This window comes from Triplophysa rosa, linkage group LG14 (assembly GCF_024868665.1).
Source record: "Triplophysa rosa linkage group LG14, Trosa_1v2, whole genome shotgun sequence".
In the NCBI taxonomy this organism is placed as follows: Eukaryota; Metazoa; Chordata; class Actinopteri; order Cypriniformes; family Nemacheilidae; genus Triplophysa; species Triplophysa rosa.
Window position 1 is genome coordinate 1,051,147 of NC_079903.1, and position 13,149 is coordinate 1,064,295.

The following is a 13,149-nucleotide window of genomic DNA, read 5'->3' on the forward strand; positions in this document are numbered from 1 at the left end:
CTCGCCACCGTTTGCATTTTTTGCATTTTCCTGGCCAGGGGGGGCTGCTTTAGAATTTTAAAGATTTACTTAATTCATATTGCATATAGGAATTTATAGTCTGTTATATTTGACCAGTCTTTCTCTCTCCTTTATCTTAAATGTGTGCTTTCACTGTTTGTGTGTGTGTGCGTGTGTGCGTGCGTGCGTGCGCGTGTGTGTTCATGTTTGTATATCCCGGTGGGGACCTAAACCTGAATGCACACCAACTCATGGGGACTCGTGTCACTGTGGGGACCAAAATTGAGGTCCTCATGGGCACAAAAGCTTATAAATTGTACAGAACAATATTTTTAAAAAATCTAAAAATGCAAAAAGTTTTCTATGATCTTTAGGTTTAGGGGTTGGGTTAGGGGATAGAATATACAGTTTGTACAGTATAAAAAACATTACGCCTATGGACTGTCCCCACGTGGATAGTCAACCAAAGTCTGTGTGTGTGTGTGTGTGTGTGTGTGTCTGCGCATCTGTGTGTCCATGTCTATGTGTGTTAGTACATGTGCATATTGTGTGTGTGGAGTGTTTTGTATGTGGGTATGTCTGTCTTCTGTGTTTTCACCCTTTTCTTGTTTTTACAGGTATAACTTTAATTGTTTTGCTTATAGTCAATATGTCTCATGTACAGCTGCTTTGTTACAATTAAAATCGTAAAAAGCGCTATATAAATAAAGTTGAGTTGAGTAGACCTGCTATGCTTTCTCACGCAATAGTTGCAAATGATTTAATGTAAAATTAACATAAAATGAAATGTATGTCAGAAAAGCCTTTGTCGAAACCACAATAACCTCTAATCAGGCAAGTTTCATTTTATGGCAGTATACATTGCTCCTGCTTCTGTTTTCTTATCATTTCATTTTGATGTGGCACTAGAGAATCTTTATATGGTTTAAAGATCTTATACTGCTCAAACCTTTGTTGTTTCATGCTGTGTGATAGATCCAAGCAGATTTATGTAGATCTATCTCAGACATTGAATTCAGGTGTATCATCTCTATGTAGGCCATTCTAAGAAGTTCACTCGGGTGGATGGACAGGAAAAAGATGAATTTGTCCCTTGTGTGTGAAGAACAGAGGTGTGAATTCTAAAACGGCATTGTGAAATTCCAGAAAGGACTGAGATGGTGTGGTGTAAAGTGTCGATCCAAGCAAAGGTTGAAATGTTGGTAGGCAAGGAATGTTGCGAAAGTAAAACCAGCAGAGCCTTGTTTTAGTGTCAAGCAACGTTTGGCCTCATGACTGGATGGGACCAAATTCTTCCCCCAAAACACCAAGAGCCTTCATTTTGCACCTTGCGAGAACATTATTTAGTTCCCATGAAGAAAACAGCTAATGAATCAAACTGAATAATGTTTTTTTATTATGTAGAAAGGTTGAGGTTATGGGATAGAATATACAGCATGAACAGCATAAAAGTAATTACGTCTGTGTGAAATCCACATAAAATGGAAACAATGTGTGTTTTACACTTGAAATGATACCGAATCCACAATATTGTGGAGAGCACACAAAAAGCTTAATAAACCTACTAATCCAAAAAATGCATTATTTTTAGTTGACTATCATGGCTGAGAAAAATAACTGCATTTAAAATCCTCAATACGAAAGCAGTTCAAAGTATCCATGTCATATGCATTTATTCAGAGACATGTGTGGGACAGTAGCTTGAGCGAAACACACAAATCAAATCAGTATATTGTTTTTTTTGCTTTAAATCACGGTTTACATTGCAGAATCTTTACACAAATAAAATAAACAGAACAACACAACTCACCTTAATTATCAGTAAATTTGTGTAAATTAACAATTATGAATTCATTTGTCAGTATATATATTATAAATATATTACATGAAACATTGTTCAGTTGAAACTGGACAGTTTCTTCTACTCTTTTCTAATTTGAGAAAAATTCAAAAATATTCACTCATTACATAGGAGCACAGAGCATGTGAAACGTTGAATGCTGATTCGCTATGATGCTGTTTATGCAATATTCAAATATATACATTTTTAATACAGTAGTTCAATGTGAAAATAAACTTGTTGGAAAAACTGAAGACATTAAAAGTCATTTCAAAGACTCAAGTCCTCAATGGATTTCGTTTTCCTCTCGGACAGTATTATTATCCAGACTTCTGTACTTGACAGATCAAAATAGCCTCACTCTATTAAACCAAGCTAGCACATGTACGTCTGTAAGATGTCTGCTAAAGAGCTGGAAAATATCTGCGATGTAAAAATACATCTTCGAAAGAGCAGTTTTACATCCATTCGAAATCATAAACATCTTACAGATGTCTATATGACATATGACAGCAGACGTCTCCGGGACGTATTGCAGATCAGCAAACTATGTTTTGCAGATGTCTTCCAGATGTAAATGCAGACATCAAATAGACATCTGCCAGATGTTGTGTGTTATCAGGGAGACCTTCCAGAAGAACATCCTGTCATCGCCCCATGAACTCTACTTATATAACTGTCATGTCTGTAATTTTGGTATCTCTGCCTAGAATGTTTACAGCAGAACACTTGTAATTTCCAGAATCTGCTCTTGTGGGATTTTGAATGACAAGTGTCCCATGTGGATGAAGCAGATGACTGCTTACAGGCGGTCCATTTCCCGTGGTGGTAAGAACCGAGTGATCTGGCAGCTCCCAGATGATATCTGGCTTTGGAACTCCATTGGCAACACATGGAAGGTAAACAGGAACTCCAGTCAGTCCTCTCACAGCTGGTGGAGGTCCGGTAATGATCCGGGGTGCAAATGCCATGATTATAACAGGCACGGTCAGAAGTGCCACACCAGCTTCATTCTTCGCTTGGCACACATAGTTGCCGCCATCATTAACGGTTGTCCCTCGTATAACAAGTGTTCCATTTTCCATTAAATGGTAGCGTCCGCTCACCTGCGGACGGGAAAGAGCGTAACCACCTGGCATGATCCAGGAAATGCTGGCTTTACGTCCATCTGTCAGGCAATGCAGGTAGAGATGCTCTCCAGAAAAACAGCGAATCATCCCTCTAGGGCGTGTTAGAATGTAAGGCTTTTGAAACACCTCAAACACGATCAGCTTCTCTATGTAGCCCACCTGGTTTTTGGCAGAGCAACGATATTTCCCTGCATCTTCTCTCCTGGAGTAGTGAATGGTGAGAGTGCCGTCCTTACCCAGGTGATATCTTGAGCCGCTATCACGTTCTCCACCGAGCCTAGTTTTATTGGGTAGTATCCATGTGATTTCTGGCGCGGGTAGCCCATCAGCAGAACAGTTCAGCACGGCGGTTCTTCCCACCCGAGTCACCAATCGCTCATTAAAAGGATTTTTAAAAATGGGTCTCACAAGCATACCTGTGACCTCCAGTTGAAGGAACATGACTGCCTCACCTCCATCATTCTGTGCCATACAGATGAACTCTGCTCTATCTGATGGCCGAACGTTACGAATCTCTAGTGTACCATTGCTGTGAACATTAATCCGGCTTCCGTAGTATGGTGCTGTGAGAAATATATTGTCCGGCATGATCCATGTGATCTTTGGGGGAGGATATCCCTCAACCTTGCAGTCTATTAGTTTTCTAGAGTGCTTGACTGCTATTTCTTTCACCACAGTTCTATTCTGTTTGAAGCCATTGATGATGGGTGGATTTCCATCAATGTCCAGCTTATATACTTGATTTTCCTCACCTGCTGCGTTACGAGCCGTGCAGACATACTCTCCAGCGTCGGCCAGTTTAACATTGCGTATATCAAGAGACCCATTGGCGTGCACTAAGCAACGCTCGTTAGATGCAGCAATTATATCTTTGGATGGCAGCATCCACAGGACCTTTGGCTTGGGCTCCCCTGTAGCCTTACAGTCAAAGCGGATGTTTCCACCTGGCCTCACCTTGGCATAGGTACGGTTTGGGGGTTGAATGCGAGGGACTGCAGTTAACACATTAATGTGAACATGCATTTTGTCCTTACCAAGTTTGTTTTCTGCATAACAGGTATAATTGCCCTCCTCACCAATTTCTACTTTATTGAAGTACAGTGTACCATTATTAAACACGGTGTACCGCTTGGACCGAAATTCTCCAGCTCCATCCGATTGCACGGCACTATTAACCAAGGTACCATCGGGCAGCCCCCAAGATATCTCTGGGATGGGGACACCAGCTGCCACGCAGTCCAGTTTTAGGTCATGGCCGTAAGGCACTTGTTTCTTACCAAAGATGTTTGGTTCAATCCGAGCTGGCTTCATAGACACAGAAACCCCCATGAGCTTTACATCATCCCCCGCTTTGCTGCGTGCAAAGCAGATGAAGTCTCCGGAGTCCTTCTCATTAACTGATTCGACGACGAGAGTGCCGTTCTCCAGGACCTTTATGCGGCTTCCCATTCTGAAATGAAAATATGACACTTTTTAACAATGCACGGCAACTGTTGCAGTAAATACTTTCAATATGTCTGTCATGTGTTTTTTTTAAACCTGCTATTCACAGACCAGCAAATCACTATAAATGTTCATGTATTTTTTTCACATTTGTTACAATGTCTAAAAGCAAATTCTGCCTAAACTTACTCAACTGTTGAGAAACAATTCCTGAAATCGTGCCCTTTTTTGTGATGTTTGTTAAAATATCCAGAAACAACTCAAAGCCCACTTTTCATGCCTAAATGACATTCTGAGGGATTGTTTAAATTAAAAACAGAGCACTACATGTCATGGCTTGTTTTTGCAACATTTATTGAAGTGCTGTATGAATGGCTATTCAGAAAATAATTTAAGGCTTTACTCGCATGCTTTAAGTCAAGATGTAATGCACATTTTGTGGATGCTCTGAAGTGTAAATTACATTTTACTAAGGGTGTCACAGGCAATATTCCAAATATAGTCATCATTCTTATGCCCTACTCCCTTCGAAGGGCACAGCCCTTGGAAATTAGACTTTGGAGTGAACAGGGCATTTGCGTCCCATTATGTAGACGTTTGGAATGCACTTGGCAAAGGAAGCAATGTAATTTCCTCATTACCTTCAGCTGGCATGTTCACGTGAAAACGAAGCATCGTGTCCGTCAGCAGATGTCGCTGTTTTACTGGCATAACTTAAGCATTTGCAAATAAACATACATTTTATATTTTTAAAAGTTTTTAGAATATGCTATATAATATATAAACACACACATATATATATATATATATATATATATATATACAACTTTTCAAAAGGAGGAAATTACGTCGCTTCCTTTCCTCTGATTGGTAACACACAATTCATGAAACAATATGAAAAACTATAAACACATTCTCAGAACAATACACCAACTTGTACAAACCCCACACGTGCACAGCGGCTCTCCTGTTTTTGCCAAGTGGTTGATATCCTTAGGACAACATCATGTTGACCCTGGGACAACATTTAAATCAACCAATCAGATTTCAGAAATAAGTTTACAGTTTATTTTAAATTTAATCTTCCAACCAGCATTAGGTGCTTCTAGACCATTGTTTTTCACTTATCATTTCCCTCTGATTTTAGGGGTAAGTTGTGGTTAGGTTTGGGGTTTGGTGTGGGTTTAGGTTTTATTTATAAAAATGTTGTCCTTAGGTCAACAAAATATGTTGTCCTGAGGACATCAACCACTTGGCAAAATCAGGTCGAACAAAAACAGCCTCAATTTGCAAAGGTTTAACCATGTTCTCATTCAGAAAACACAAACACACAATATAATGAACTGAAGTGTCAAGATGTAAACTCAAATAGCACACATTAATCCATCAGTATACATTCAGTGGCAAAACTGATGACACACCAATCAGATCTCAGGATAATATTGATTGGAGCTCATCCTAGAATCATCTACACGGATTTATACTACGTACAGTAAACATACAGTATAATTACAGTACACACTTTATATGAGAGACATTTCACTATTCTGTATCCAGTAAACTGAAGCACGTGTACACTCTCAATTTTGCATTTTCCACTACCATAGAGACGACTACTTACTAGACATGTGCCCGGTTATCCGCGGTTACCACCAAAATCCTGCTGAAACCGAGCTGGCTGCGATAATGCAAGTAGCTTGTCCGTGAAGCACGGCTCTGGGATCAGTAGGAAATGCTGCTCGATCTAAAAGCAGTGCGAGTTTGAGTCGCTCATAACGTGCATTTGAAAAAGCAACACCCGTCAAACATGACCATTATAAAAATACTTTATTATCATAAAAATACCTGAGGAGGCTTGAGGCTCGGTGATAAAAACACGTCCTTAGGCATTTCCTACTACTACGTGTGTTATGGTCTTCTTCTGCAGTGCGTATTTGGAGTTTCTGCACGAGAGCGCCCTCTGGCTTTCGGATGCAGCAGCATTTTACCATACTTCACTCAAAAGTTGTGCATAAATCACGTGATATATATTTTCGGTTAACCGGGCATATGTCTACTACTTACATAAAAAAACTTTTGTCAACAGACCAAGAAATTGCTTCAGTATCCTGTAACGAAATTGGACCAAATGCAAAGGATGCCATGTTTATTTATATATTTATGCAATTGTATTCTGTATTGTTTTGCATTCCCAGTTTACTGTATATTGTTTTTTGGTTTTTGAACTTCCTAAACCTCATTGTTGCATTTTGCTCTTTCTGCACTCTTTTAGGTTGTACAGTATATTGTAATAGACACTGAGCTGTCAAATGTCTCTATTCTTGAATCCCAAAAAGAGGTTTTAGTAATAGTGTTTTGAATTGATCTCGCCAGTGCCTCATTACAAGTCTTCCCAAAAAGACCATCAGACAGCTGCAGCTCATACAGAACGCTGCTGCCAGGATTCTGACCAGAACCAAAAAATCTGAACATATCACTCCAATCCTCAGGTCCTTACACTGGTTACCAGTTCCTTTTAGAATCAACTTCAAAGTATTATTAATTGTCTATAAACCACTCAATGGTCTAGGACCTAAATACATTTCAGATATGCTTATTGAATATAAACAGACTTCTCAGATCATTAGGATCAAGTCAGTTAGAGATAACAAGGGTTCACTCAAAACAAGGCGAGTCAGCGTTTCGCCGTTACGCCACCCATAGCTGGAATCTGCTTACAGAAGACATCAGATGTTCACCAACAGTAGCTACTTTTAAATCCAGATTAAAAACACACCTGTTTAGAGTGCATTTATACAACCTGAGCACTGTACTGGTTTACATCAACTGCACTTCTATTTCTAATTTCTTTTTATATATACACTCACATTTTTAATCAATTTTATTGCTGTTTTATTGTTTCTTAAAATCTAAAGTTGTATGTGTGATCTTAAATCATTTGCATTTTAAAGATACGTCTTATTTCTCTTTGTCAATCATTTTATGTAAAGCACTTTGAATTGCCCTTGTGTATGAAATGTGCTATAAAAATAAACTTGCCTTGCCTAACTCTGGGTAACTTTTGGAAGGTTGATTTACCCTACCCTTCAAACGCATTCTTGAACCAACATACCCCGAGTAAGCAATGTTTGGGATAATCACCACAGAGTTCAGGGTTTAGCTGACGGTAAGTTAACCCTGCTTTCTGGAACACTACCAGGGGTCTGTACAATGAATATAGCGGAACAAACTCAGGGATACAGGATTAGTTTTAGGTTGACAAAACCAAACCAACGTGATCAAGCTTTGTTGGTACCATGAAGTAGCTCACAGAGTTTCTTTGTCAACTCAAGCTTTGATCCTGAAGCTAAGATTAGTTCACGTGCACTTGCACATGAAGGAGTGACGTCGGCTTCACAAAACCAATCGCGTTCAACATGGATAGAGGGAGTTCCGTATGTTTCTCAGGAAATAGTTTTTAGCAAATATTAGTAACACAAAAATGTATTTCAGCCTCGGAATAATACTGTTTCTGCTGTATAGTAGAACTATATAGTACACGCATTTACTGTAGTATCCTATAGTAAGGTAAACACTACAGTAATGTAATGATGTATGTGTATAATATGTGTGCGTATGCCCCCACAGTGGATGAAAATATCCTGCCTTATATTAGTTATCATTTAGTTTACCTTTATTAATGAGGGTGAAGCACATGATGAAGTGAAACTATCTGTGCGAGTTAATAAAGAGATAAATGTTCATTAATTCATTATGGCACACGTGTGATGTGAAGATTTATGTCTCCCACCAAAAGGCTATCAAACAGTCCTGTCATAGAAGAAAGAAGGAAAGATTGTATTGAAGTTTGAAATTGATATTTGGTCACATATTTAATTCATTTAAAGGGTTTTGTACTGTTCCCCATTTACTTTACCTTCCTCATAGCACTGACACAACACAGATGCATTAGGGAATAATAAAGGCATTACAGCATTAAACACATTTTAAAATGTATGCCTACTGTATGATACATTATTTAGGTGAATTCTAAGTGTAACTTGTTTTAGGGAAAAAAAATAACAGTTTAAAACAGCAGTTTTAAAAGATATGTGTGGTCACCTGTAAATGTATGGATTTGTCTGTGTCTTACTGTAGCTGTTTATTTGAAGGAATCTTTGGTGTAATAAATGTCCCAACACAGTGAAACTGAAAGTGTTCCCAGATGTTGTGCATCACAGACAAGAATGTAAAAAATGCAATGTAAAGAAATAAATATCGTGTGTAGTACAGTAAAAGAATGTAAAATAATACATTTCATGTGAGTATAAGGGAAAACCAGCAATTGTGAATTAGTTGTGTCATTTATATGTAAATGGACTCACAGCTGATTGGTTCGCATGTTTTGAGATGAGCGATAATGATATGATTATCAGTTGTAAGGTCAGTTGTTACGTTGCCGTAAGATCTAAAGAGTATTTTAACATTATCAGAATCAGTTTGAGATGTATCTCGGCATAGCAGTTTTCACAGCCCGTTGGAAGAGTGAAAGGAATTGTTAAAATCGGGACAATCAGTTGGTCAAAATGTATTGTTTCTGTCACTCTAGATGATCAGAAGTCTGTTAATATTCTGTTCCAGACAAAATTAAGACATTTAAACCGAACAACTAAGGAGCCATTGACACTGTAAAACATCAATTACAAATCAAACAAAAGCTGACTATATAAAACCACACAACATTTCTTCTTATCCACTACAGGAGAACAATGCATTATGAAACGTATGATCTTCTTTTCAGAAAATCAGATCATAACTGATTATAAGAATTTAGAGTTTGGCTATGTTTTATGTATTTTCTATTGGTTTTTTATGTATCTACCAATAAATACAAAACACTTGAAATGCAATAAAATTCAATAAGGTAAAAATAAATCTAGTTTAAGGTCAATGCAGAAGCATCCGAGTAATTTGTATTTTTTCAAGTTAATTCAAGTTTTTTTGATCCAGTATTTTACTTCTGTCAGTAATGTACAGTATAGGTACTCAACCAGAATGAGCCTTCCGCCGTCGCCATCTCCGCGGCGGTACTTCTTTAATGTGTGTTGACTCTTGTTTACCGCTGAGTGGCAGTCTATTCACAGATCTTCACTCGCGAGCTGCGAGTTGACGTGTCAAACTCATTGTCTCACTCAGTAGATGGGCAAGAGTTAAGACCTTTAGGCGTAAAAGACAAATGCCGTCTACAATATCAAAGTTACAAGAACTTAAATCCACAGGCACTAATAATTATATTTAATACTAGTCATAAATACATCATTTCATTTAACAAGGGTTTACATTTTAAATTTGCTCTATGCATTCAATCAATGCTTTATTCGATTTGAATCATTTTCAATATACTGTATAAGGAGTGTTTTCATTTAATGCTGGGTTGCATGCAGAGCTTTAATGTTTGTATTCGCTCTGTGTTTTGTGCAAATTGAGAAATATAGGAATACCACTGCAAACACAGCTGGGGTTCTCCGATGTTAACCCAGTATTAAGTTATAAACACTCACGCATACATTGTCATGATTCTGACTCATCATGTCATGTCTTTCTTGGTCTTGTGGCAGGATCATGGCAGAGCCTCATGTTTCGTGTGGAGAGAGGCATGGTCTTGTTGGTTCTGACATAGCATGCACTCTCTCCAGTCTCGTCTATGCCCCTCTCGTTTCCTCGTTTAGCTTTCCTTTAATGTTTATTCCCGACACCTGTCCCTTGTTAATTATCCTTTGTTAGTCTTCCTATTTAGTGCCCTTGTGTTTGCTGTCTTGTGCTGGTTTGTTTAGCTTGTATCCCGTGCATGACGTTTCGTCAATTCTTGCTCTGTGGATTATTCAGTCAAGTCAAGTCAAGTCTTAGTAAGTGTTAAGTCATTGTTCTTGTCAAGTGTTGTTTTAGTTTTAGTCCAGTTTCAGTTAGTCTATGTTCTGTCGAGTTTAGTTATCATTTCCCCTGTTATTGTCGTTTGCCCCCTCGTGGGTTTTGTTTTGTGTTTTATTGTTTAATGAAGTCCTGTGTTCATCCTACTGCCTGCGCTTGGGTTCTGGCGTTCCTCTATCCCCATCCTGACATACATATTGGTAGGCTACATTCACATACATTGGGCATATGTTGTCATAAATCAAGAAATGTCTCTGCAGTAGCCTTTTCATAATGTCAGGCTTTTTAAAGTTATTTTAAATGTGGCAGCCGCAGCAAGTGACAAGCCCCATTCACGAATTGTTTTGTAGCGTGGTCAAAACATATCAAAACATAAAAAATGAAACTGTTGACCAAATGAAAGCATGTTGTGACATTAAACAGGACGTGATGAGATCTTTGGATAGCCACCGGAACCGCGGGTTACATAAACATTGAAGAAACGTTGTTTCTTACTTTCTTTGTTTGACGTCTCATGCTTCTTATCATTCGTTTCAGAAACTACCTTTTTACCATTAGAAAGTTAAAACTGATCATAATATTAAATCGACCAAGCAAAATGAGGTCGGTGCGAGGCAAGAAACTTGCGACTTTAGCCGGTTTCTTTCTTTGTGAATATTTTTCGCATCGTCAGCCAAAATATCAGAAACGGTCTATTTGTTTTGTAGCTCATCTTCTGACAAGATAAACATCTTTTTTGTAATACATTTTAAAACTGCTACGTGCCGACATAATTCAGTTCTTGAATGACTTGCAAGGCTCAATGTGAGACGGCGCTCTCGCAATTCACATGAAGCAGCATTTAAAAGTGGATTTCTAGTGCAGTTTAAGCCTAGGAAACTATATGTATGCTATAATAGATATCAGGTTTAATTAATGACCGGAAATATGTTGTTTAAGTTTGATTTTGCCAGCGATTTTAGAAATGAATGTTGCCAGGTTATACTTTCCAGTTATCTGAAGCCTGCACTTTAAATGCCTTTCAATATTCAGCTCTTTGTTACTGCTGACACAAGCTCCATCAACCCCCACCTCCTACTGCAGGAAGAAATCACCCTATAACACTTCAGCCAAAACTCAAAAGAGGTGTCAATTGAGAAGTTGCATATTTGAAAATAGACTGAAATGTAAACCGGGATTTTTACCTTACTTACTTTATAAAGTGCTGTATTGATAAAGAAGATATGAAAACATAATTGTTTGTCATTTAAACGAGAGCTCATTACAGTGTTTTAATATGTAAAATGTAATATTAAAATAATTGAATATGTTACGTAAATTAGGAGCATTACAATTATAAAAAGCATATTTTGGCAAAGATGTTTCGTTTATGTTTGGAGTTAAGTTTCTTATCAGTGTTACAGCGTCTTACATTTATTTGTCACCCTGCAGGTAAGACATTAATTCTAAACTCTGCTCTTTCAAAAAGAGAGTCATTCACACCTCTCCCAGTCCTCATCCGTCAACTGAGAAGTGGAATCTGTTTTTAAAAGCCTGTAGTCTACTGACATGGAGAGAATTAAAACATTTCAATGCTTGTCATTTAAACGCAGGCCAATACACTATTTCATCACACTTTTATTTAATAACGATGAAACCGCCTATAAACTGCATATTTTGGCAATTTAATGTTTTTCATTCACATCTTCACACAGGCCTCTGTTCTAGCTCATTAATAATAATTTGTTACATTTTCGCCTTGTGTAGTTTACTTTCTCTGGTCCGCTTTCATTTATAATTATAAAAATAGTGATATTGTGTCACATTCGCCTTCACGTATTAGCTGAAAGACAGTGTGTAGGCCTTCTGTTGTCACTTTGTATCATTCATTTCTGGTTTAGCTACTTGTCACAGGACTTACACCCGCTCTGAGCGAGCCTCAAACCGGCAATCGGTCCACACCGGCTTAGAAGATGAACACGCCAACGAGGAGGCTACGCTCCGCTATGGTCATCATAGGCATATGATCAATGTGATCTGTATATGGTTTTCACTGATGCACAAGTAGCATATTTTAGTGTAAAATAATCGCTCATGGTAATCTTTGTAAATGATCTTAAAATCAAAAACAATTGTACACTTTGAAAACGAATATTACATTAAAGGTTCTGCCCGCATTCTGTTTTGTTTTACTTGGTGATATGTTAAATGAAGACTGTTTAATGTTATTATACATTTAACTTCATTGCGTTTGCGCTGTGGTGGAAATGAGATTATCCTTAAATAAAGACACATTTTTTTATAAACGTTTACCCGCGAATAGGGACGTATTAAACTGTGGTTATGGAACTTTCAAAAAACAATCAAACGGTTCAACAGTTTGCTCGTATAAAGACAGAAAAGACACTATTATAATATTTTTATTATAATAGTGTGTTCTTATAACTATGAGGCATATGCAGTCGCTTTAGACTGGCAGAAAAAAAAGGATCCTTATATGAAACTCTGTGATCATAACACGTTTGTTCTAATGATTTAATGATTACTTTACTATGTCCTGCATTTGGCTCAATTCTCTGCCTATATCGCTTTTTTTTGTTATATTATAAACATGAATAACTCTTGTTTTAATCTTTAATGTGTTGCCTCCTGTCATGTAATAATGAATTTATCACATTGAATTTCACTGTTTCACAGTACATGTGGTTAAGTACTAAAGGCGCAAACTCTCCCTTTACGCCTCCTGGTGGAAATTTTGCGAACTAGTTTCACATGTAAATGTTTTTTAACTGCCGCCCTTCCCCAACGGCGGCACTCAACGTGGCGGTAGAGAGCATTATGGTTGACTAG

At 37.8% G+C, this 13,149-nt stretch overlaps 1 protein-coding gene across 2 annotated transcripts in view; it reads right to left on the reverse strand.

Moving 5' to 3' along the window:
* Positions 1 to 1,408: 1,408 nt before the first annotated feature.
* The window catches only part of igsf10 (immunoglobulin superfamily, member 10), a 31,455-nt gene continuing 19,714 nt past the window's right edge, over positions 1,409 to 13,149 (reverse strand). For both annotated transcript variants that reach the window (XM_057351711.1, XM_057351710.1), the window contains one exon: positions 1,409 to 4,420. In XM_057351711.1, the coding sequence (XP_057207694.1) occupies positions 2,509 to 4,420 (1,912 nt within the window). In that variant the 3' untranslated portion in view covers positions 1,409 to 2,508. The remainder of the gene's footprint in view (positions 4,421 to 13,149) is intronic.